Here is a 26,370-nt window from a genome sequence, read left to right on the forward strand (position 1 = left end):
TATTTTTTTCCAATTTAATCACCACAATTGGTACTTGTTGGAAGTGTGATTCAATGGTGGAGTGCCCAGATAATTTGGGTTCAAATCTATGATGCTCCATAAGTTTTTTCATTCTATAAAAATTATTAGTTTCCGCTGCAGTTCCAGCGAATTATTTAAAATAACTGCGTACATGGGCGCCCGCAGAAATTTTTCTCAGGGGGGGCAAAATGAAAATTATTGAAAAACGATAAGGTGTCCTTGATTGTCATTGAAAACCGGAAAATTGTTGTGAATCCATTACTTTCCTTTTTTCTTTGCTCTTTGGATTGATAAAGTTATATTGAGGGTGTTGTGCTGAAAAATGAGGAAATCAAAATCTCAGGGGGGGCCATGGCCCCCCCTGGCCCCCCCCTGCGGGCGCCCATGACTGCGTATAAATTTAAAAAATGCCAGTATGATTTTCGATCTCCTTAGGAGCGGAACCTGTAAAAATAATTTGGGATATTCTGAAAGAAAGACAGAGAGGAATAATAATGAACCAGTTTATTCATATCAAAACTATATAGCAATTGGTGGATTTTTGTTACTTTTGGAAATAAATATTCAGCTTACAATAATTATTATGCACTCGGGTGATATTTCTTTGAATACGCCCCTGGCTGATTTATGATGAAACAGAAAACATAAACATCCTAACCTAACATCTCTCTATATGTCAAATTGGGTGCTGTATTTCAACTTTGATAAACAATTTTTTGGGCGTTTCGGGGTAGTATTAAGTAATGTGAAAACTTCCACTCTATTTTCTTTTTGCTTTATTATTTGATATGACTTCTATTAGTAGAACTCTTCAAAATGAAATATTTCAATCAAGTGAGGAGAGACTTATTACTTGCTGTAATGTTGGAAAATATTTGAAAAAAAAGAAATCGTCTTTTCTTTGCATTGTGAGCAGTACTAGCGCCCCTATAAATATATCCATAGTTCAGATAAAACAAACTGATAAGCATATTTACAAACGTAAAAGAACATGGAATTTGGCTGAACTGAAATCCATCGATGGTCATAATGAGTCACCTGAAACTCTGGAGTTTGATATGCATTTTGATAAAGTATATAGATGGACTGCATCAAACACTAAGGAAAGACAATCTTTTATATATAATTTATGGAGGCAAGCTAAAAAACATATCCTGAAAGAAATGCCAACGTTTAAAAATGTGCCTGTAGCTTGGATTGCAGAATATGCAATGACACCTGAAAATAAATTTGAAAATTCTGATTTAATGGAAATGGATAACGATAATGATGATGATTTTCAGGCAATAACAGAAAAAGAACAGGAGGATTTGATGAAGTGAGACTCAGGAACATAATCAATAATTGAAATATCAATCAATAACAAATTATTTTAGCTTGATGCAGGAGTGTAAGTTTACCATTGGAAATGCAGAGGCTTTTATGGAAGTTTTAAAAAAGGAATTATCAATGCTAGATGAGAAAAATGTACAATGTGTACTTGCTTCAGAAAAGCAGGTTGAAGAATTGATGAAGAACTTGGATGAGGCTATTGAAGAAGCTGAAAGATTAGAACACCTTTTGGATTCTTATGATGAAATACTTTGTCATGTTAAAGAAACAATGGAAAAAATGGAAAAAAAGAATTCTATGATTTCTATAGCAAATAAGAATAATCAGTTACTTTTGGATGAATTAGAGAAAATTGTGGTAAGAATACTTGGTTACTTGGTCTACTTATGTATTTAGAAATATTGTTTTTCTGAATTATATTTTTCATAAATTTTTACAGCTTGTTGTCATAATCATTGTTTACTAAAAAAATTGCTTTTAGTCTAAACTTAATCTCTCCCAAAAACATCAGAAAATATTAGAAGAATCTGATTTGACAACGCCTGAAGGAATGAAGAATGCCATCGAAGCTGGAAATGCTTTAAAAGATGCAATGAATTCTGATATAGATAAAGCATTACTACAGATGAGTGCAATCCAAGAACAGAGAAGACGTTTTGAGAAATACAAAGAAATGTTTGCAAGGAGTATATCAAGACAACTAAATAACCTCTTCATTCATTATGGAAATTATAAAGGAAAACTTGATGGTATATCGATGCCTCTACATAGTAACATCCACAGTGATTTGAGTTCTTATATAGAATTAATGCATTGGTTGAAAGTAATGGATCAGAAATCATATAGGCAGTTAAAAAATGTTTATACAGATTCATTTGGGAAATTATATGAATTGAATTTGAAGAGTTTATTCGAAAGTGCCCGGGATAAAATCGGAGGTATATGGATATCTATTTAAAAATATCAATTAGGCTGAATAATACATACCTATTTATTCTTATGATGTGTTTATATGGATACATAACCAGAGCCAATTTATTTTAGTTTTACCAACATTGACTTCCCCTACATCATTATTAGGTCATGATAGAGATACATGGACATTGGAAATATCAACTAGTGATAGGAAAAAATATGATGACATATTAGATCAAGTGTTAACACAGTTGGAGCCAGTATGTCTTCAAGAGCAAATGTTTTGTGTTAACTTTTTTCAGGTATATAGTTCTTTTGATTTCTCTTCAAATCATAATTTTTTACTGAAATTTTCAGTTAGACGTGCTCAGTCCTAGTTCCAAAAATACACTTACAACTTTAGATGAAACTGAAATTCAGACAGAAACAATGCCTCAGAGAAAAGTAGATAAGCAAGTAAATGAAGATGTAAGGAACATGATGACAAATTTGTTTTCATGTTTAAAAAATGAATTAGATAACTTAATTGATCATATAAAGAGGCAAGATAGTTTGTGAGTAAAAATTTTCTATATAAAACATAGTTTCTATTCTTCTCTAATTACAGTTACTGCATGTATGTTCTTGTGAAGTTAAATGATCATGTCATGACAGCTAAAAGCACCTTCTTAAGTAACACTATTGGTTCTCTTCTCATAGAGATCAAAAGGTCTCTTGATCAATTCATGCAAAATCAAAAAGAATCAATTACTCAATATAAACCACCAAGAAGAGCTAAGTGTGGCATATTAGCTTATGTTTCAAATTTGGAGGAGTTTGCTACACATGCAGACTGTTTGTTAAAAAGTGGTAGAAGAGCAGATTTGGAAAAATGGTATACAAGATTGGTGGATACAATGATTGAATACATAACAAAACATGCTAATGAACATAATAAGACTCCACCCCAAGTTATAAAAATGGGTAAGGAGAGGCATCTATTCAGATGCATTTATTATCAGATATGAAAAGATGTTACTCTTTTTATTTCTGAGCGATTATTTCATTAGGAACATTTGAAACAATGAGTACCTGCTTAATTGAATATATTTCAGAAAATTTCCACCATTTATATTCTTTGTTGTCCCAGTTGAAAATATCAGTACTTGACGCACAGAGAAAAGAAGCTAAACAAAAATACAATGATGCCTTGCAAGCTTATGTTACTTTATATTTTGGAAGGCCTCTAGAGAAACTAAATGTAATTAAGTAAAATATAACTCCAATGCATTTATTATATTATATCTATTTTTCAGAATTTTTTCGAAGGTGTTCAAGCAAGGGTAGCAAGTGGTGTTAAAATGTCCGAAGTTAGTTATCAATTAGCATTCAACAAACAAGAATTGAGAAAAGTTATTCAACAATATCCTGGCAGCACGGTAAGTTCAAGTGTATTTGAAGGAATATCCCTGAAAAATCTTTTTCAGGTGAAAAAAGGATTGGAAGCTCTATACCGAAAAGTAGAAAAACATCTCTCTGAAGAGGAAAATTTGCTACAAGTTGTTTGGAGAGCAATGCAAGAAGAGTTTATCAGACAGTACAAAATGTTGGAAGACCTCATTCAACAATGTTATCCTGGTTCTTTAATAAATTTAGAATTTACCATAGAAGATATTTTGAGATTTTTCTCTGATATTGCAAGGTCTCACTAAATCATTATTACTTATACATAGAATTAATATATGTAAAAAATTTGCTAATTACAATATTGAAAGTTGATTAGTTTTCCTAGTTCAATATTTCCTCTTTCCAATTTTACTCACCAATTATTACTAAAATGTGACTATTTGGCCCCAATCTTCGAAATCATTTTTGTTGGATTCAAGAGAAAATGTGTATCTATTGTGAGGTTCAGACGACGTTGTTAACGGCGAATAATTTTTTTTCAATTTTCATAATTTTTATAAAATATGATCTGTCAATGGCTGGGTCACTAACCTTCCTCGATATTTTCAATTATGAAGTCAACTCTCTGAACTTAGAACTATTTCATGCGCAACGTACAAATCGAGCTAATAGAATGCGAAATATGTATTTGGATCCGGGAATTTCACGTTTGCGCATGCTCAATATGGAAACAACAAATTTAATCGAAATCGGAGAAACAACGTGAGATGTGAAAATAGTAGAATTTCACATTTGCGCATGCTCTAAGAGTATCTTTTATCAGGAAATGAAATTCATATGAAACCATCTACAACCCAAAATCGGCAATCACATTAAAATAAGGTCCGGCGTTTTGGGGTGAAACAGTGAAGCGGCCGTTTCAGACGCCTCTATTTGAGGGGCGGTAATTCGGCCCAGTTTACTGGTCGCCTTTTTTCATATTTCATCGTTGATTCTTAAAAACAACATGAGGTTGTTCCACTGCACTGCGTTTGTCAACATTCCCCGCAATAAGAATTCCTACAGTTTTGCATACAGAACTATGCAACTGTAACTTACTGATAAATTCCAAATGTTTTTGGCGGAACACATGTTGTTATTGATGCTTTTTCAGCAGAGGCGTCGAAAAATTTTTTGTTCAGGTGCCTAAATTACTCGCGACGGCCCTCACGGATTAGAATTGTAGAAGAAGAGATTAGTTGTTGTAAGGGTTTGCGGGTATACAGACAGACACCAAACATGTGTCTTCGATAGACTCGAAAGCAATAATTAAAGTTAATCTTTAAACCTATACCGTTTGTCTGTGTGATGAAATCTGCCTGAAATTTTGAAATAACGGAAAAGATCGTGGTTCGAGATGTGAATACCGTTGTTTGTTATATAAAATAAAATGTCCAGCCAGCTTCAGTAAAGTAGAATCGATTATCCAGATGCTGCTTCCTGTACAGACTTAATATTCCTAATAGAATAAATGATATGGATTAACAGAATGTCCGTTACTTCCATTTTGATTTAATAAGATTACAGTTCTTCAGTGTGGGCAAGTCGGTTTCGGTTTAATATTTTTTTTTGTTGAAAAAGTAACACAAAACAACATAATGACAGCGAATGATGATGTACTGGATGATATACTACTACAAATGGGAGGCATAGGAAAACAACAAGTGATAATTTTATTTTGTTTAGCTTCAGTAACTATTCTTCATTCTGCCACACACATCGCCTATGTTTTTACATCAATGGAATCAAATCATCGGTAAGCAAAATTGTTGTATAAATTTGGAATCGGTTTACAAAAGCCAAGAGTGCTACATATACAGGCTGCTCAGATAAAGTTAGATTGAACTTATCTAATTTTGGTCATTATCTTCAAATATTTTGTAATCGTTATACAAACTAACTAAATAAAAAATGACAATTTAAACTCCCATTAGTAAAGAACACATCAGTGTTGAGCCTATATTTATTTGTTTTACTGGGCAGCAAAGTAGTCGATTGACTGTCGCGGCTGAAGTCTTTGCACTTTCTAGCTCCTGGCTTCTAAGGCAAGGTGATGAAATCCGATGTGAGCCGTGCGGAATCTTAACAGAACTGTATATCTTATAGAACACATATGTGTCAACCACCTCATGCTGTCTTCATCAAAAAGTTTCAAGAACTTAATATTTATATTATCAGGTCCCGGCGACTTACCTTCCTTCATAGATTTTATTGCTTTATTTCCATATGTCTTTCAAGTCAGCAACATTAGTTATAGTTTTTTCCTCGTTGTTGGTTAGGGTGCTCACATGTTTAAGTTTAGACGTCCCAATCAACTCTTTAACCTTACGGTGTAGGTTGAAAGTATCGTGTCTTGTGCAGTACCTACCTATCTCTATTCCAGTACACTTTTTCTCTCTTTCCTTGGCTTGTCGGACCTTTCTTTCAATGATTTTATTTGTATACGCTATTATTTCTTTTTTTTTTCGTTGTTCCATTAACCGCAAAATCTCCCATAATTATTGTTATATTAGTTCTTGCTTGGTCAATTCCGTCAATTTGTACCTGACTTGGGAATAAAATTCTGATACTTCCTCATCACAGGGTTGTGTTGGTGCATATACTTGAATTAAATTCATGTTGGTTGGTGTTGATTTGAGCTGCAACAACATAATTCGTTGAGATCTTTTAACAAAGTTTTTGACAGATCTAGCAATTGATTTATCCACTGGAATGCCCACTCCATGCTGATACTCTCCATTTCGCGCTTCCTGACTATTTGAGGGTCATTTCATCAATGTTACAGAAACTGGTACCAAGCCATCGCATTTTACCTATTCCTGGGTTTTCCTTCTTTTCATTTCTTTGATGGCACTTTACCAGCCTGGCCAAAGTTCGAACATTCCAAGTGCCTATCTTAATTTAGGTCTGACAATGGTTTTCTTAGTAACATCACTATTCGAAAGTGTTCCCCCGGAGATCCGATCAGAGAACTTGAAACTCCGGATCCTGATTTAGCTCTGAACATATTCATGCTGATTCTACTAGGGACACCCAATGCGGGTCTTTAATGCAGTGATTTCCCTTTGCATTCTACATTCCCATGCCGTTGACTCTTTGTTAGTTAATCCACCTTTAGGACCTATTTCTCGATCTAAGGACAAGAGAGTGCCCTTTCCTCTTAATAGCTCCTCCACCAGTTGGAGGCCAACAAGAGGATGACTGCTTATTCCGGCAGTCTCTAGCTGAGCAAAAAAATAGAACATTAATACAACATAAACTAGATGGACGAAGAAATCTTGACCCTGCTTAAGAAATCCTGACTCCTCCTTGACCTTCTCTATTCTTGAGGGCTGGCGTCACCAAGGTGCCCGGGATTTGTTGAGTGACATGTTATTATTTTTTTTTTAATACATAATTCCCTAAGAATAACCATTGTTTTATAGGTGTTCTATCCCAGACTGTGAGACTGAAATATTAGACAACACATCTTTACTACAGAATTATGTTCCTTTCAATAATCTCAATCAACCGAAGAAGTGCTTGATCTACAGTAAAATTATGGATGATTCCTTAGGAGGTAATTGTTCGTCTTCTACTTTCGATAAGTCTTCTACTGTGAAATGTTCCACTTTCAAATTTTATGAAGATGAATTTTATATCGCAAGAGAAGTAATACAGTACATGTTTTTTGAAATGGCGTCTAATTCAGTTTTTTTTAGTTTAAACTTCTGTGTGAGGAAGATAGATGGGCCTTGAGTCTAGTTGGCACCACAAATACAATAGGAATGTTCTTAGGATTACTTGTGACTGGATTCATTTCGGATAAGTAAGTTTAGAAATGGAGATTGAAGAAATATATATATTTGTTCTTTTCAGTTATGGAAGGAAACGTTTGCTTTTGATTGGAATAAGCGCTTGTGGAGTTGTTGGAATGATAAAGACACTATCCCCAACATTTCAATGGTTTTTATTCTTCGAATTAATAGAAGCAATTTTCAGTGCTGGGACCTGTGGATGCATATTCATCTTAGGTAAATAGAAAGCCCAATAGAAAAATAATCAACTTTCAAGTGATCTGTTAATTTCAGGTGTTGAACTAGTCGTACCAGAGAAGAGGGCATTAATAGGTACCATTCTGAATAGCTGTTACACTATGGGAGAAGTAGCGATAGCTTTACTTGCTTGGAAGCTTAAATCTTGGAGGTTCGTGGAAATATTTCCTATTTTACACTTTGAGTTTGATTATATACCATTAAAAACACATATTCTTGATAAATTAAATTCATTTTAATTGTCACTGTATGGTAAACATTGAAGGCATTTTATTGATTTATTTTCTAGGATAGATGACGATGACAGTATTAGATAATATAATAACTAACGGTCTTTAGATAAATTAATGGATTCCAATATATGTCTCTGTTATAATTCAGATATTGAGATTAATAAGATTTTCAACAGAACAAAAGTATAAAATAGAGCCATCGGGTGGAGTTATTAGATATAGTTATAGTATAGTGTTCAAAAAATATATTTTTTTTTCAATTGTACTTATCATTTTTGTAAATTCTCCTTATCGATGGGGGCTATGTCTCCAATAATAACCTGAAAACTATAGTCACATCAAGAAATAAGTTTTTTGGATACTCAGGAGCAAATTTCGGAATCTGTCATCTAGCCTTTTATTTTTTTTTTATTTATTATTTCTTTTTTATTTTTTTTTCTAGGTCGCTGATTTTCCTTTCGTATGGACCAATGTCTCTGCTTTTATGCTTATATTGGGTTCTCCCAGAATCTCTCAGATGGTTGCTGAGTAGAGGAAAAATAGAAGAAGCGAAGAAAGTCCTTCGCTCAATGGCAATAACAAACGCTAAGCACTTATCCCAAGACGCTCTTAATAAATTGGAGCACACAGCTACCCTTCTACCTTCCGTTCGTTTTTCAGACATATTCAAGTCTTCTCGTCTGTTCTGGAGGTTTACCAATTGCTGTTTCGGGTGGATTACATGTGCATTTTTGTTCTATGGGATAACACTCAATTCAGTCAGTTTGCATGGTAACAAGTACTTAGATTTTATATTGATATCCCTGACGGAGCTACCAGCTTATTGGAGTTGCAACTATTTTGTAAACAAGTTTGGACGACGTACTTCTATTTGTGCGTCGTATTTCATCACATTTGCAGCATGCGTTTCTTTCATATTCACCACTCAAGGTAAGTAATTCATTTAAGAAAATTCGATATTAGGTTATAGAATGAGTACCTAATTCGTGTAGATTCAAATCTACACATTACCTGTTTATCCCTTTGTGACCGGAATTAATTTTATCCATATTTTTCTGTTGAAAATCAAATAATAGTATTCAAATATGATTGGATAAAGTGAATAAACATGTTTTTGAGTTTTCGGACAAAGGATTTTTGCTTTAGGACGTGTCCTCATTGTGGGGACACTAGGCAATGAAGAAATTTTACACAATGTAAATCATATTATTATTTTTAATGAAACCTAATACAAAAATCTACTTCGTATGAAATTTTGAAAAACAATTTTTAACAATCCATAAGATTCGTTGAATTCTTTTTTATTTTGTGGGCAGTACGAGTTTTTAGTTGTCCATTATTATGTATGTATGTAATTATTATTAGATGATATTCACATTAGCTCACGAACATGACAATTTACAATAAGTTTTTATATATTTCTTCAGAAAAAACCTACCTTCCATGTTTTTTTTCACTTCGAAACACGATAAAATAGCTGCTTCATATATAGCTAGTACACAATCGTGGATATTAGTTTACATCCAATGCGTTTCCGTATGGATCAGCGATGTAGTTCGCGCTCCTATGTGTAGATACGGTATTTACGCGAACTAAGAAATATGTGGCTATACGATGAGCGCATTAGGCGTCTGGGAAAAAATTTATTAACTTGTGTCCCCACAGTGGACACACTAGGACACAAAGGGTTATAGTAGGTACTTGCGCGTTCTGACAGTTCATTTCAAGTGGCTTTCGAGATGTTCATAATGGATGAAAAAATCTGAAAGAAAAAGGACCTTGAATTCACTGGGTGTTGTCCGTAGATTGTCGGTTGAATGAAAGAATTAAATATGAAAAATTCGTTCTACAATTCAACTTTTTTCTAATCTTTCTCCAGCCAAGTTAAGAGGTGCACCTTCTCCCGGGAGTTTGGTGTTTCGTCCCGAGATCGCTGGTGGACTTTCCAGCGATTTCTGTCCAGGACACACCCTCGTGAGAGGAGACCCAGTTGCAACTCAACGATCCCTTTAAATCTGCCGGGGTCGAATTAGTGTATCGCGAAAACCTATAGTGCCATCTGTGAGCAGACAGAGTTACTATATACTCCCCAACAGAGCCGACGACCTACCAAAGGAGGAGGTACGCAGGTGTACTTAGGGGGGAGAGAGCGCATGCGAGCTGTGAAGGCGGAAATGCAAGGCTCAGCGTGCCATTGGCTCTAGAGTCCGATAAACAGTAGCCGTAACGTTGGCCGGATATACATATTGAGAATTTTTTTCTAGATAAGCGATCAACATGAAATTCTGCATGACGCTTGAAATTGTCATTCTAGGTACATCCAAATGCCAATTTTCATCTCTTTCGAATCTGCAGTTTTGATATTAACAATAAAACGAAATTTCGAACGGTTATATTTACATAACCCTCAGTCGGATATTGCCCATTAACAACTGCATAATTTGAGATCCGAATTCACCCCAAAAAATTTCAACTTTCTAGGTTTTTATTTGTTATTTAATTCGAGGCCGATTCGTCATCAGCCTACCTTATTGTTTAAGGCCATTCCCGGCTCAAAATTCGAAAATTTTTGAAGAAATGTAACGATATGTTCAGGGAACGATTGCTTAAAAATCTTTAGCTCTACCGTATTCATCCTTCTTCAAGTTATATAACTGGACTCTTTTCAAATGATAATAATCGAAGGAACCATTTATATCCAAATTCAGAGAAATTCGAAAAAGTTTCCTTCGAAATTCGACAAATTGATATTGGGATTAAAAACATGTCTGTTACCGAACAGAATATATTGTATTGTGAATTCCTAATATACGCAAAAGTTTCGCGCTAATGAATTTTTACAAATTTTGCGCATATAGAGCCGAATAACCTCGGGTTCAAACCTCGCCATTAGATATTTATCATAAGTTTTTTAAATACACATCTATTTGATATTCTATTCTCGCTTCACACTGGTTGAGATATTACGGATGTGCTTTTGATTTTAGCTTCTGCAGGACTGTATTTATTCGTTTATTGTATGGGAAAATTTGGAGCAACTGCAGCCTTCACTGTTATATACATTATAACTAGCGAATCTTTTCCTACGCCTTCAAGACATTCTATAATGGGGCTATGCTCAACAGTAGGCCGATTAGGCTCAATGACAAGTCCGCAAATACCTTTATTGGTAAGTACTATTATATTGTATACAATTTTGAGCTCACGAGAGATTATTTTTTAGGCTCAGATTTGGGGACCTCTCCCGATGATTATGTTTGCAATAATGTCAGGATTAGCAGGAGTACTTTCACTGTTTTTACCAGAAACTAATGGCATTAAACTCCCAGATACCACAGAAGAAGCAGAGAATATTTCATGAGGAAAAAAATACAAAACAATGTATCATTTATCATGTTTACTTACAATAAAATTTTCTCATATCACAAAATATATACGTATCTAAGTAATACAAGATGAATGATTACAAGGGACTTTAAAAATATACAATCTCTCAACAAATTCTAACAAAATATAACTAGCGCAGTTTTGAGTGACTAAATTTGGCATGTGATGCTATTTATAACAGCAAAGTATAGGTAAAGATATACAAAAACTTCGTTTGGGGATTTGAAGACGATTTCATCACAGATAAGTTGCTATTTCATATCACTTATTACATAATCTACGATTTCCAATAGTGGGAATCTCAGTCATTAAAAATGAGCCAGTTGCTTATAATGATTGAGTTGTTGATGACGACAGACTTTTAGTGGAAATAAACCAATAAACTATATATTTACTAAACAGAAAAATTGTTTAAAATTAAAACTGTTTGAATGATTCATACTTACAAAGCAAATTCATTTTTATATTTACAATAATAACGGAAACACCGATCGGTTCATTCAATACTTCTTCAGGGTTTCTTTAGTGAAATTTCGGTTGATAAATGCAGAAATAAAACTATTAAATAACATTTTTTCGTGACTCAAAAATAACTGATAGTCGATGAACTAAGTATAACCAGTGTTTCCGTCAACTCCTATTAAGTTTGAATCAAATAAATCTGCCAGAAAAATGCAGATAGTCAATTTTTCAATTTGCAAAAAAGTCCGCAACCAAAAAGGATTGAATTCATAATTGGTATAAATAACAAAATTCAGTTCTTTGAAAATAGAAGGGAATAAAAATGTATTATATATTATATACGGGGTGAGTCTTTTACTTGTTCATTTATTCTAACAGTAGATCTTGAGGTCAAAATGAACACTTTTATCCTTTACCATTTTTTCAGATGCGGCCTAGATGAAGAGATACAGCCAATTTAAATTTGCATAATGAGCTATGCCACCTCTGGAAACCGGAATAAGATATACCATTTTAACATTGGAAATAAGCTACTTTATAGAAAAACCATTATAAACTCACTTTTGATATTCCATTTGTTCAACGAAGTAGTATTTATAATGCAATAAAAGAGTTATACGAAGAGAACAGAGTAACATTTAGCCAAAGTATCCAATTTTTTGAATTTCATAGATATATATATTTTTTTGAGATCGAATTACTCGAAAATGGCGTATTTTAAGAGAAAATATGTGGAATTCTTATATTTTTCCAAATGGTCAAATATTCATAATGAGGGTTCAACTTACATTTTCTTTGAATTTCTGCTATTTTTATGGAATACAATGGTCATAATAAAGAAATTGGAAGATGTGGATGGAATTTTGTGTTTGGAGAAGATTCATAACATCAAAGAAAAGCTTTCTTCTGAAAATCATTTCCATCGATAGAACCAATTACGAGATATAGCCGAAAATAACGTTTTTTATCGATTTTCAAAAGCCTCAATCATTTTAATGGAGTCGAATTGAAAAAGATTTTTCTTTTGACCTCAGAAATCTTCGGTTGAAATATATGTACAAGTCGAAGACTCACCCTGTATAGATAGGTACGCAAGAAATACTATAGTATAGTTTAAAATTCAATTCACTAATGAACCTTTAACCAGTAAAATGTAAATATATTATACTATCAACCCATATGAAAAGTACTTATGCATTATCAGTCCTAAATAAAAATTTTAGTATGCAAATGAGATTTGATGAAAGTTTTCACATGATTCTCCATTTAAAAAGAGAAATGAATTAAATGGTAGTAAAATAAAGTGAAATAGATATATTTTTCAATATTAATGAATAATTCTACTAAAATCTATAAAATAGCGAGTATTCTTCTTATTTAATATTACGCCAGAGCGTAATATCACCCAGAACCGAACCTATATATTAATGAAATATTTCCAAAAAATTGTTTGCTTGAAGTAGAAATATCTGCCTTCAATTGAAGGGTTCCTCATTTGAATGAAGCTTCATTTCTTCTTCGAAAAAAAAGCATTCCATACTAGACTAATTTGCAAGCTGTTAGTTACAATGGTTACAATGATCATATCAAGCATAAATATAATTTGCAGTTGGATAGTATTTTCAGAAAATGTTAGAGAAATTGTCCGCAGCTTTTTTGAGTGAAATATTTTTTTTTTCAGATTTGTTCACAAGATGAAATAATAACAAATGTTTGGTTTTAGATTTGCCACTGAATTCAGTTCTAGGATGTCAGAGAACCTTGAGCGTAGTTTATTTTGGCTTCGATAATTTCTCGTATCGATTAGTTTTCCCGACCTCATACCTAATTGATGATTATTTTTTATAGAGAATCCTTAAGGCGAAGGTTTGTGTCGATAATACGATATCTGTAGATGGTGTAAGAAGTTAAACAATTCATATATCGATTTTTTGGACTATTATTGTCTTTCCTGAAATACCTCCCTAGATATGGGATCATTGGCCTTTGCAACTTTTCACTTTTTTGCATCTTGTCGAGTTTCCAAGATGAAAAATAATACTATTACACAACAACATGCAATGAGCAATGCTGGATATTATATCGCACAAAGATTTGTAAATTTTCAATTCTGTAATTTATTTGATAAGTAGGTATACAAGTTGAAAAGTTTCAAAGTTGTTTGGTGCAACAGGCACCTGGTTGGCACCATAGAAGTACCCAAAATGGGTAGGTTTTGAGGGTAATTATCCCTCCAGAAAAAAAGAAAAAAATTCAACACCAAAATATCGCACCAAAAATTCATGAAATATTATATTTGGAGAAAAAAATGTCAAGTGAATTTCTTTGCTGACAACTTTTTAAAATGGAATACCTAAGTGATCCAGCTTCAATTCAAATCAGTCACCATACTTTATTTACTTCATATTAACTTTCAAAATTTCCCTCCTCCAGACCCAATCTCTGAATACACTCTTTCTAATTTGTTTCTCAGCTTCAAACAGTACTACATTTTGAATTTTGAAAATTGGCCAAAGCTCATAAAAGAATTCTCTATCACTATCAACATGGAGTGAGTGGTTTATATAAATATTTCTACACTATTTTGTCAGATATCCCTTCATAATTATTGCAATGAAAATTTACTCACTATTCGAAAGATATATACCTGACTTGTATCAAAATTGCATTCTCTATGCGTAGATAGTTTTCAATCTGTGTTTACACATTATTGCACGATAGGTTACACCAATTCAAAAAATAAATCAATTTTACTACCATTAGTAAAATTTCTCCCTGTTCACATGTGATTTTCTTGATCTTTCCTTTCTTTATTGGAAGCCATATTGTTCAATTCTTCTCCTTCTTCTTCCATAGAAACAATTTCTTTCGGCGTAATTTCTTCCTCGAAATAAAATAACCAAAGAAGTGTGGCAACCATCATGGCTGTTGTTATACCAAATGTCCAGATAGTACCATATTCTTCGTATATGTGTGTTACACATACAGGACCTAAAACTCTGGACAAGCAACCAGCACCAGTCAGTAGGCCCATCCAAACACCCTGTAAGAAAAACAGAGATTATCAGTAATGAAACGAACGATTCAAATTCGGCAATGAATAATTTTTTTCATGAAAAAATGAGAAAAGGGAAATCACCGTTAGGGATAATATTCCGTTCAGAATTTGAATTCATGCGGATGAAATGATATAGCACTCTTTCAAAAGCAGTGTTCAAAAATCATTATGTTCTAGAAAAAGCTGTTCGTACCTGAGGTCTAGTTCCAAGATGTTTCGATACTAAAGTCTGAATAAGCGTAATTCCCATTGGATATCCAAAGGTAGTCAGAAGAAGACCAATCACAAAATTTGTGATAGTTAGAGCTGGAATCTCAGAGCACCATTCTTGAGTGGAAGGACATCCCAACAAGTCATCTCCGCAGTTTAGAGTAGCTATTTTAATCAATTCTGTAGTTCTGTTATTCTCCAATAATTCTTCGTAAGCCGTTGAGTTGAAGTTGAACACATTTAATTCACTTATGTTGAAATTGTTCTCATCGAAAGAAGAATTTCTGATTGTTCTATCACAGAAAAAGGTTAGATTCAATTTGAGTCCATTGTCGTAGATTGGGGGAGGTTCATTATTGAATGGGATATAGATACCTCTTCCCAATACCATGAAGAAGAAACCTCCCCAAACCATTATCTTCACTTCAGAGAAATGTTTGCTAAGGTGAGGGATAGCTAGAGAAGTAATTATTGAAATCACTGCACCTACAGAAATCAATATTCCCGTATATTTTAATGATTCTGATTTAGACCACGCAAACTGATCCATCGTCAAAGGAGTTGCTAGAGTTTCTAGCAACATAAAGTTGAAAACTATAATGAAAAACGATACTATGAGAGTCCAAGTAGCGAAATAGTTAGGCTTGTGCAGTTTGTAAGTGTCCTTAATGTTGTCCTTTTTCTGTTTCAACATGGCTTCTCTTCCCGCTATTTTGTGCTCTCTGAAGATGTTTGGAAGGAACATATACATGTTAATGATGGCAATGAGAACGCTAATCCAACCACATGCAGTGTACATGTCTATTTTTAGTTTATCCTTTATGAGGAAGAATCCATCGTCACCAATTGGTACCACTGCAGCTTGAATTGCTGGCCCCATTATGAAACCGATTACTTGAGCAAGGGAAATCATACTGACAGCACCTGTTCTTTCAGAGTATCGAGTAGCAGCAGCAAGGTAGGAGCGGCATATAGCAATGTTCGCTGAAAAGGAATTAAATATTATGAAGAGAAAATGCATCACGATATCATATAGCGAAAAACTTATTATTAAATTCCACTCGGTTATTATGTGTACATTTAAATAATAATCTCTGCAAAATACATTATTGATCACCTCCTGGAATTCAAGGTATTCAATTATTTCAATATATACGGGTGTTTGGAAATTCGACGTGATTTTGTGCGAGTTGCTAATATTTATAACTTTTCAGAAAGCTAATGAAACAAAAAATAAATTTGCGTAATTTGTGCGTCAAGTTCCCTGCAGTTATTTCGAGAAATACATACCTGATTTGAAGAAATTTGCCACACAAAAAACCGCCATTTAATTTGGAGATTATATGTGTTTAGGACACCATTTTCTTTTTATGGTGAACCCCTCATTTTTTAAGAAAGGATCGATTGAATTTTTGCAGTCTAATATTATAGATAATCAATTCGTTTCAGAAAGAACTCTGAAGAATTGGATGACCGTTTTAGCTCGGTAATCATACGTTTTTGACCCCTAGTTGACTGGACCTAATTTGTAGCAAATGACCTCTATAGTATGATCCTTTCAAAGGATCGCGGCGAATATCCAAACAGCCTGTATATGTACCTCACACCATGGTTGAAATTTTTTCTCAGTATCATAGATTGAAAAAATCCTAGAATGAAGTAGATTGAAAAAAATCCAGAAAAGCACTGAATTAGCTTAGCATTAGGAGCTTTTGAGCGCGTTGGAGGTTACACAACTGTATGTAGGTATACTGGGTGTATCATCATAAACTGCATGGACGAACACATCTGGTCACATCAGAGTATTTTTGAATGATAAATTAGAAACGTGAAGAACTCTGAAAAATAATTCAAAATGGTGGAAAACCACCAATGTTCGTAATTTTTTTGTTTGATTTATAAAAACATTTTTTTACAGAAATTCTTAGAAAATTGAGTTCATTCAGAAAATGAAATCTAATTTGAAAAAAAAAACGAACATTGAAGGTTTTTCGCCATTTTGAATTTTTTTTTGGTGTTTTTCACTTTTTCTGAATTGTTCATGAAGAAAGACTCTGATGTGACCAGAAATTGTAAGTTATACAACACTGACCACACTCAAAAGAATATTGCTTTATTTATTTATATAAGAAATAATAATAATAATAATGCCTTTATTGAAGATAATAAAAATATTACAATTCCAAAGAAAAAACATCAGAAAAAATCAATCACAGGGCGGAGTTCAGATGGTGATAAAGCCAATTCCTGCTCTTCCACTCAAACCCCAAAATGACGTTGAACACCCTGTATCTCGCTTATGCTTCGAAGTGTATATGTCATGAGGCAAAAATTCTTCTTCCGGTGTCATCTACACGACTATATGAGATTGTCTAGTTTATGACGAAACACCCTGTATATGACATATGATTCGCCATGATGTCATTGCTGACGGTTAGTTAATCTGAACGAAGAGTTCTGATGATACTACAATCTTAATATTCGACATGTAGGTACAAACTAAATTTCAACCTAGTCAGATACATTGTTATGAAAATATTTTCCAAATGTTTTGCTTGAATTGTAGATGATTTTAATGACGCAATCAACATGATATTTTCTACATTGACCGGAACCGTTATTGTTATAAATTCAAATGCGAAATTTTAATATGGTTGGATCTGTTGTCAATGAAATTTTTTTTTTCTGTATTCTGATTGAATTTTATATTCTTCGCTAAATACGATCAATGAGAAATTTTGCTCCGAGCTTGGTACTATTATTTTTCATCTGTTCGCAAAATCATGACTCAATATAAGATTTGAATAAATACTTAATTCATTTTAAAATTATTACTATTGAGTTTTTCTCGATATTCATCTACAATTTTTTCTGGTTTTTTTTATCCTTAATCATAAGGCTGGGTATTGTTACTTTACATCTAAATGCAAAATTTCACCTCGACCCAATTTGTAGTTTTGGAATTATCGAGAATTTTCCAGTCAGTTTCCGCCGATTTACTAATTTAATTCGATGAATATAGTCTTACCTGAACTAACACCAACCAAAAATCTTGAAGCTAACATATAGTATTTCCTGTTATCATCTAACATTTCGATAGATGAGTACATTGCACTTGAAACTGCGAATATCATCAGTGAAATTACAACTGGTATTCTTATATTTCCCAACTTATTGCTCCACCATCCAACCAATGGAGAAAATAGCATTTGAGCGAATGGATTTGCAGCAACAATATATCCCATAAATTCCTTGCCAGCAAGTGGATCTAACTGCAAAAAAATTTGGATTTTTTTATACATTCAACGAAAAAGTAATAATATTCAATTATAGATTAGGTACATATCGTTCTGCAATAATTCAGTTCAGATGATCCTGACATTAAGACAAAAACTTATACCTTCTTTACTTTTTAGTATAAAAGTGCCGAGGTATTGTGAAAAGTACCTACTTTTGTTTTGAATTGTATTCTCTTGTTGTATTTCTAGTTGATTCTTATTTCATTTTTTAACAAATCATTTTGTTTCGTATTCATTGAGTTTTCCTTCGATGTTTTCTTCTATTAATTAGTTTCTGAACATTACTCTTTTCCAATTCTTATAAGTAAAAAAGCACCACAGGAAACAGAGAAATCCCTAAATTGAGTGAATTTATTTTAAGAAGTTTGATATCGTATCAAGCATTATCTGATTTTTCTATGGTATTGAGTTAATTGAAAAAAAGTAGAAGAGATGAAAAAGAGCACGGTATATCTTATTTACTAGAGTTTCTTGTGCGAATAAAATGAAAATCATTTGAATCTTGATTCCAGTGGAACGTTCAGAAGATTTCTTTCCTTCATTCTTATATCTGAAATATCTAATTTTTATCGAATAAGGATGATGATTTATAAACTCAAGTTACTCAAGTATTTATAGCTATTTGAATTTGGAAAATATGTCACATATTCATTGTATCTATTTATATAACTTTCTAACCAGATATGATTAGTAATAGATACTCTCACGAATATTTGAGTAGGTTAAGGCGATTGAAATGTTATGAAATACATGAAATAGAACCTTATTCAATTGTATCGACTTTTGCAAACCAACAAAGAAATGTTTACATAGAGTTTGCATCAATTTCATATGAATTTTTGTGTACTCGATTTTTTTATCACTTATCAACAAAAGAAACCAAAATCAAAAAAGCATTGAGTAATGGGTATTGATATTTTGTGCTTTTTAAGCTTGAGGAAGGAACAAAATAAGTTACAAAATTGTAGCAGAATTGAATTGCTCTATTCATTTTGCCCAAATACCGAAACTGGTGTAGCTTTCATAGTTTCGAGTTTTTTAGATTTTTATTCAGATTTTGAAATGCATGACCTTGAGTTCGAATCCTGCAGCTGCATATTAGTCAAACATTATTTCCTAGATATTATAGCATTTTTTCTTCAAGAGTATTTTGCCTTGAAAATGGAAATAATAAATCATAGTGTGAAATTTGCAGTGTTATTGAATTCTACACATTATAAAATATAGAAAGTTGAAATTTCAGAAAAAAATAAATTTTTTTCTCAAAAGATTCCAAAGGTTTATAACTGCAAATGATATCTAAACCAAAAATTAACTTGACTTCTATCCTATTCGATAGATTATATATAAATTTGGAGGTGAAAGTAACAATGGAAAAAATAGAACAGAAAAGGAAAGGCCAAACAAGAATTGTATCGCAAAATATCGAAATACTTATCATTTGTATAAGAAGAAAAATTAACAATCAGGTTTAATCTAACATGAGATTCAACAACTTATCATTATTTTCACGTTAATTTGCCATCATAACTAATCGTTTCCAATAATGGACTTTGAGATGATATTGTAAATCAGTAGGGATTTTTTACGAATCATTTTATCGGAAATAACGTTCAAAACTGTGATAATATAATCGTATATTATCACAGTTTTCAACGTTATTTTTTCACATTATGTTAATGCCTCATAGGTAATCTGTAAAAAACGAATAGATAGAATAAAAACAAGAATTGGAAATACAATATATGCAATTCCAAATAACGAATCGAAATTATTCCATATAGGATCCGATATGCCTATAATATTGAATTTGATATAATATCTGATTTGAATGCATTTCTCCAATGGAAAGGAGAACCGAAAATCTCATTTTTCGGCAACCGTCCGGGAAGTGCTCACTTCCCGGACGCTTTTTCTCTGAGAAAGTAGCATTTCCCGGCCTAGTCCGGAAAGTACGTACTTCCCGGACTAGGCCGGAAAAGAATCATAGAATCCATAGTAACCGAGATAACGGCTGACAGTTCATATGAAATTAGTTGTCAATAATTTGCATGTTTTTTGATCGCAATCGCAATAAAATATGGAAAGTAGCAGCGATAGTGTTATTTTACATGGTTGCCGAAAAATATTGTACGCAACACGCCCGAAAATGGTTTTTTTGGACTCATAGACTTCCAGGACTCGCTTACGCTCGTCCTGGAATTTTGTCTATTCGTCCAAAAGAACCCTATTTTCCGGACTTGTTACGTAAATTACTATTTTCTACTGGATTTATTCTAAAGAATTTGAGAACTGTAATCTTTACCAAAGCTTATCATCACGGAATTTTTCAAGTGATCCATAATTTTAATGGCGTAACAATTTATTTTTTCCTTATCTACACATGACATTCATATGGGACCTTTATCGCATAAATCACAATGTTCATTTGATTGACTCGAAAATTAAATAATTAATTATTATAAGGTTTTCATGAAAAAATTTTCAGGGGTTTTGGAAATATTTGAAATCATTATGTTACTTGAAGAAAATCATTCAAAAATATTAAGAATCTGAAACTCTAATCATAGAAATACCTCAAGAGTGAATGCTCACGTATCTAAAAGGTATAAGAACAAACAGTTATTCTTATATTTTTATTATTGGGAAAGAGATCTTGTCTTTTGGACTGAGTGGCCAGCGTTTGAATACTACTGAAGAATTAGATAACTAAGGTAATTCGGATTATGGAATTGACAGATTCGAAGTTTGAACATGTCAAAAAATATGAATACTATCACAGCTCAATTTTTTTTTGAGGTACTGGTTATTTTCAAGTTCTCAACGGTTTTCGATTCTTAAATGAAAATTTTACAATGCAACTGCATTTTTAATTCTTTCATAAAGTTTTTTTATTTGCACCTGATAAGATGAATATGTTCATTTACTCATAATGCAATCAAATAACTATACAAGCCGAGAAATTCACGTTGAAGGATCCTCAAACATACTGGCCGAAATAGAAAATAGCTTATATTTCTGTCTACGAAATAATGGACAACATTTCAAAAAAATTCTATAATAGGTAACAATTTTTCATTATTTTCATATTTTATTGTAATTCTTGCTATTGTACCTATTCTACATTTTTTTTTAACAAAAAAGGTGTATGGCATTTTTGAAAAGGCAATCAAAATTACTTTAATACATCCAATCCCATTTAAGATTTTAGGGGTTGCTGTCATCACGCTTACAGGGTTGATACAAATTCATTGGAACCAACCGGATAAAATGTCCTCCTACGTAGGTACCAAAGTTTACCTCTTTTTCAATTTTTTCTGATTTTGCATAGGAACCGAGAATTTAAGGGAGGTACCTTTCCAAATTTATACATTGTAAAGTCATTCAACAGGTGATTTCAGTTCTCATTATTTTATGTTCGTTCTGTATTTTTGCACATGTTTTTCAACGACATCTATACTATCTAGTACCTACCTAAATAAATTTACTACGTACGTTACAAGATGAACAATGTAATTCAGTACAATCTGCCGGAAGTACATATTTATGTTGTCGAACTTTGTTTCTGTTTGAAGTGAAGCGTTCTTTTACTCCCACATTCCTAACCGAATATCGAAATTTAAATGAATACTCTACTAAATGGGTTAATCGAGAACATAGCCGATAGGAATTTGAAAATTTTATCTATGTAAAACTGTAGAAAAAATGAAGAATATTGAGTGCTAAGTATAAGTAATAATCCCATGGTTCTCTTCAAATACAAACTTAATTGGATCTAGATAGGTACTTATCAACGAATTCCGTTGGCTTGATTCAATATCAACAATTTTTTCGTGAGTACGGTTAAATGTAAAAAAAAATGAGAAAAGAATTTTCGCAGATTTTATGCAATTTCTTGAATATAACATCGAACGAAATCCACTCAGATATTTGGACCCTGAAAAAGTATCTACTTTCTAACACATTTTGTTCAAGGGTTATGGTGTATGATCGTTATTTTTTATTGATTAGTCGTTGGAACCAGTCTCGGTTTTGTTTCAAAGATACAGACATTTGGCAAAATGACAGCACAGCACATTGTTTCCGTGAGACAAACGTGCAAAAAGAGTTTAAACATTAAATGTTCCGAATAAATGTTGAAATTCTTCGAGAAAAAATAATAATAGGAACTTTCTAGAATTTTCAGTTCACGTCTTGGAATATCGAATAAAAAAGTCCACCGTCCTGAGCTATTATTGATAATAATAGGAGATTTTCGCATGAAATTTTGTAAAATAATCAATTGCTTTAAACCGTTTACCCTCCTAGATCGAGAATAAGACCTAAGAATTTCTAAAGAAAAATCCAGGAAAACAAAATTGAATAAATTCATTATCGAAACCTCATAATTATGAAATTAAAAGCATATAGGTATTACCGGAAATGTGTATAATTCAGGCATTCTATACAATGCCTGGGCAATATATAGGATGCCTGCAGGCCTCCTATTCAGATAGAATAATGAATTCTCACCAAAAATGTTTCATTTTAGACATTTCCGGCAGACCATCAGGCATTCTATACCCAGGCATACTAGAAGCATAGTATAAGGAAATCCTTATACTATGCTAGAAGACCCATGGGTCTTCTAGGCAATGTATAAAATAATACGCTTTACCTAGGCTCTGTATAGAATGCCTGATGGTCTGCCGGAAATGTTTAAAATGAAATATTTTTCTGAGAATTCATTATTCTATCTGAATAGGTATGACCTATTACTATTATCTTCTGTAATATGTAATTGAAAATATTTTATGATTGAAACGTTTTTTTCATTTCCTTCTTTGATGGAGGAGCGAAGAGATAGAAAGATATTTGAAAATGCATTTTGAACAAAAATTAATAACATCATTGAAATTAGAAATTTGGGTCGTAGAAACAATATTCAATTAACAACAAGTTAAGTATTTATGATTGAATAAAAATCTTTCTGGGTTAATTACCAAAGTTTTAATATGATCTTACCTTACACATATTGCCTGCTAGGCGTAAGGTATTTCATAGAATGCCTTGACAATGTATGAAATTAATAATATTTCATAAAATGCCTGACATTTTCAGGCATTCTGATTCTATGCAATGACTATAGACATCGTATAGTATGCCGGAATGTACACATTGCTGGTAACATAGGTATTGCTATAACGATACTGAATGAAATATATTTTATTTTTAGAGTTCGGAGTTATATGAATTTTTAATTTTTTATTTTCAAAATGATCATCAATTACCTACCTTCGAAAACTTTAGGGGTTGGCGGTCCAACCTTTGATGCGGATGATCTGGGTTCGAGTCCATCCTGTATCGATAATTTTTTCATATAGTCAACCGCATTTTTGATATTATATTCTACTAGCAGAAAATAACGCAAAGTGTTAAATTTGCAGTGTGTTTTATTTGGACGAGCTGAAAAAATCTCCTTGCCCCTTGGCCTTTATACTTCGTTCAAGTTCATATATTAGGTAGGTATACATTGTCACTGCTACTACTTTCAGTTTCAATACAATCAGCAGTAATGAATTTGTTTTTATTTGAATTTAAAATTTAACTTACTCTGTCTAGATAAGGCCATACTCCTGTCACGATTATACTGAATCCAAGCGACATGGAGAACATAGTGAAGTAAATGATGTAGATAGACCTCCATCGTTCCTTGTATTGTTTTTCATTTTCCAGATCATCTGGCGGATCGAACTGTGTTTTCCATTTCTCTCGAATCAGTTTAGCAGTGTTCCTTACTCGCTCCATGTTCAAACTGAGTAAAAGAGATCGAATTCAGGAAATCGATAAAAAAATTAAATTGAATATCAACGAAGTGAAGAATTGTGCTTTTTCCGTGTTCAAACATGATTGGCAAATCGTGTTAACAAAACCTTATTACTCATTGAATGAGATTATTGACGTCTCATTCATCGAAATTTTCATTCAACTATAGAGAGATACAAGAAAATTAATTAATTCTGAAAAACCATGCATCAACTATATCTTCTCCTACGTTTTCTTTGAAATTGTTCAATCGTGAACCCGGCAATATATTGATATTGTTTATTTCATGCTAAATGGAACTTATGAATGAATAACATGATGATTAACATATTAATGATTATCGATCAATTTTCCAAGGCTTTGGCTATATCACCTATTCTTATTCTGATGCAATATCAAATACATATATTACTAGTTTCACTTCAAATTGTGGGATAAAGGCAAATTTTGAATTTCACATTGAGATGAATTAAATTGAAAATATTCCTGATTAATATTATAAAATTTAAAAAAAAAAAAAAACATAACAGCTTGTTAAGATATCTGGTACAAAAACGCTTTGCTGTCAGGTCTTCAATCCATCTATATTGATAACCTGATACGTGAAGCCTCAAAATGAAGAGATTTATTCAAATAATTTCAATGATTTAAGTTAAAAAAACTTTGATCGGCCCATCAACTTTTTGATTTTAGTTTTGAATATACCTATGTGTATTCGAAAATGAATTGAACATAATTAGACTCATGATAAATTGATTGATGTTAAATCTCCATAATAAAAATTTTATTAGAATCCACAATATAATTATCAAGGAGTTTTACTACTGAGGAAATGGTAGTTATTAGTTAAGTTGAAATGAAGAATACTCAATTAATATTAACAGCGAATTTGGATTCTACATAACCCTGTAGATATCATAAAATCTCACAATTTGGAAGGGTTAGATTTTTTGAAATTAGTATACGTACATACCTATTTAATGAAATTCAAATAAAATGAACAAATTGATGCGGAAGTAACCAATCAATGTTTGCAGTCCGTAAATTATGGGTCTGAAAATTTTTCGGCAAAAAAAATGTCGACTTTGCTATTTCCTAGCTCTTACATTGAGAGCTCTATTTTATATATTTCGTGCATATTTTCGATGTAAAAATAATGAAACCTCAAGTGGTATCGGAAGCGTTCTACACTCATTTTAATTAAAACTGAGTAGTTTGATCTTTCTATATTGAAATATTATGGATAGGATAACATAACAAATAGGTCAAAAACCTGTTGAGGTCGGATTGCTTGTTATCAATTGATCACGAATTTAAAATATCGAGCAATTCTCAAGTATACGCTCAAAAGTTCGCCTATTAGTTGTTTTCTGATATACCTATATGATCAAGTAATAGGAAATCAATTTAAACTAAATGGAAATAAATATAATATAATTTTGAATGTTTTAAAATATAGGTAGGTACGGACAAAAATAAATTCTGAAGAAATGGAAACTATGAATAAATAATACATGCTTTATGCTTTTACAGTTGAAAGCATTTTCAATTCATATACGGAAATGAACATGGGATTGAATTCGGATTGAAAACAGAATAATTTGGTATTTTTATATATCATCTAACGAATTTCAGGTTATCTCAGAAAATTTAATAGAAACAAAAAAAAATTAATTTGAAGAAAGGAAAATTTATTTCATATAAGAAATTGAATGTTTATGCGTTCTCGATTTAAGTTCACAAAAAAAATATATTCGCATTCTCACCGTATTCACTAAAAATAAATAAAATTCACGCAATAGCACTAGGTCATGATAAGGACCCTTAATGAAAATTTTTACGAGAAAAATCACAAGCAAACACTCAGTTTGACGAACTTTCCAAGAATGCGAGTCATTTTTGGTATTAACACTACTGCTTCCTTTGTTTATTCAACAAAGAATTCCCCACAATACAGCTGATCAGAACATCTCTTTTTGACTGATCACAGTAAGTCTAATCTTAGCTGATATCACTCAACTGGAGGTTATTCATATTTTCTCGTCAGTTCTCTGTCCCTCCCGCGACACCAAAAATATTCTCCACTCTATTTGTCCAGATTTAATCGTGAAATAGAAAAGGTAAGATGACCTTTACGCATTTCCTTCAACCTATTGTCCACACTGCCCTCTATGTTCCATTATCGTAAC

The 26,370-nt window shown here is 32.4% G+C and overlaps 2 protein-coding genes across 3 annotated transcripts; one reads left to right on the plus strand and one right to left on the minus strand.

The window, feature by feature from the left end:
* Positions 1–665: 665 nt before the first annotated feature.
* Positions 666–12,270, plus strand: LOC123674564 (exocyst complex component 1). Its single transcript, XM_045609474.1, is given in 18 exon segments — positions 666–1,339; positions 1,398–1,710; positions 1,835–2,291; positions 2,398–2,570; positions 2,626–2,822; positions 2,876–3,231; positions 3,363–3,508; positions 3,564–3,686; positions 3,735–3,957; positions 5,221–5,449; positions 7,119–7,344; positions 7,395–7,501; positions 7,552–7,706; positions 7,764–7,878; positions 8,403–8,890; positions 10,948–11,129; positions 11,184–11,341; positions 12,237–12,270. Coding segments are annotated over 18 exon segments (4,212 nt in total). The 5' UTR covers positions 666–809.
* LOC123675658 (major facilitator superfamily domain-containing protein 8) lies at positions 11,343–26,264 on the minus strand. Of its 2 annotated transcripts, none has more exons than XM_045611101.1 (5): positions 25,948–26,264; positions 23,969–24,170; positions 18,106–18,349; positions 15,061–16,061; positions 11,343–14,852 (listed from the first exon to the last, which is right to left on the minus strand). In XM_045611101.1, exons 2-5 carry the CDS (start codon positions 24,161–24,163, stop codon positions 14,589–14,591), a joined length of 1,704 nt encoding a protein of 567 aa, XP_045467057.1. In that variant the 5' UTR covers positions 24,164–24,170; positions 25,948–26,264; the 3' UTR covers positions 11,343–14,588. The 2 variants fall into 2 exon arrangements, with proteins under 2 accessions (XP_045467057.1, XP_045467058.1); XM_045611102.1 differs by lacking the exon at positions 25,948–26,264 and adding an exon at positions 25,155–25,583.
* Between the last annotated feature and the right edge of the window lie 106 nt (positions 26,265–26,370).

The sequence above is a fragment of the Harmonia axyridis genome, chromosome 3, assembly GCF_914767665.1.
Source record: "Harmonia axyridis chromosome 3, icHarAxyr1.1, whole genome shotgun sequence".
Lineage (NCBI taxonomy): Eukaryota > Metazoa > Arthropoda > Insecta > Coleoptera > Coccinellidae > Harmonia > Harmonia axyridis.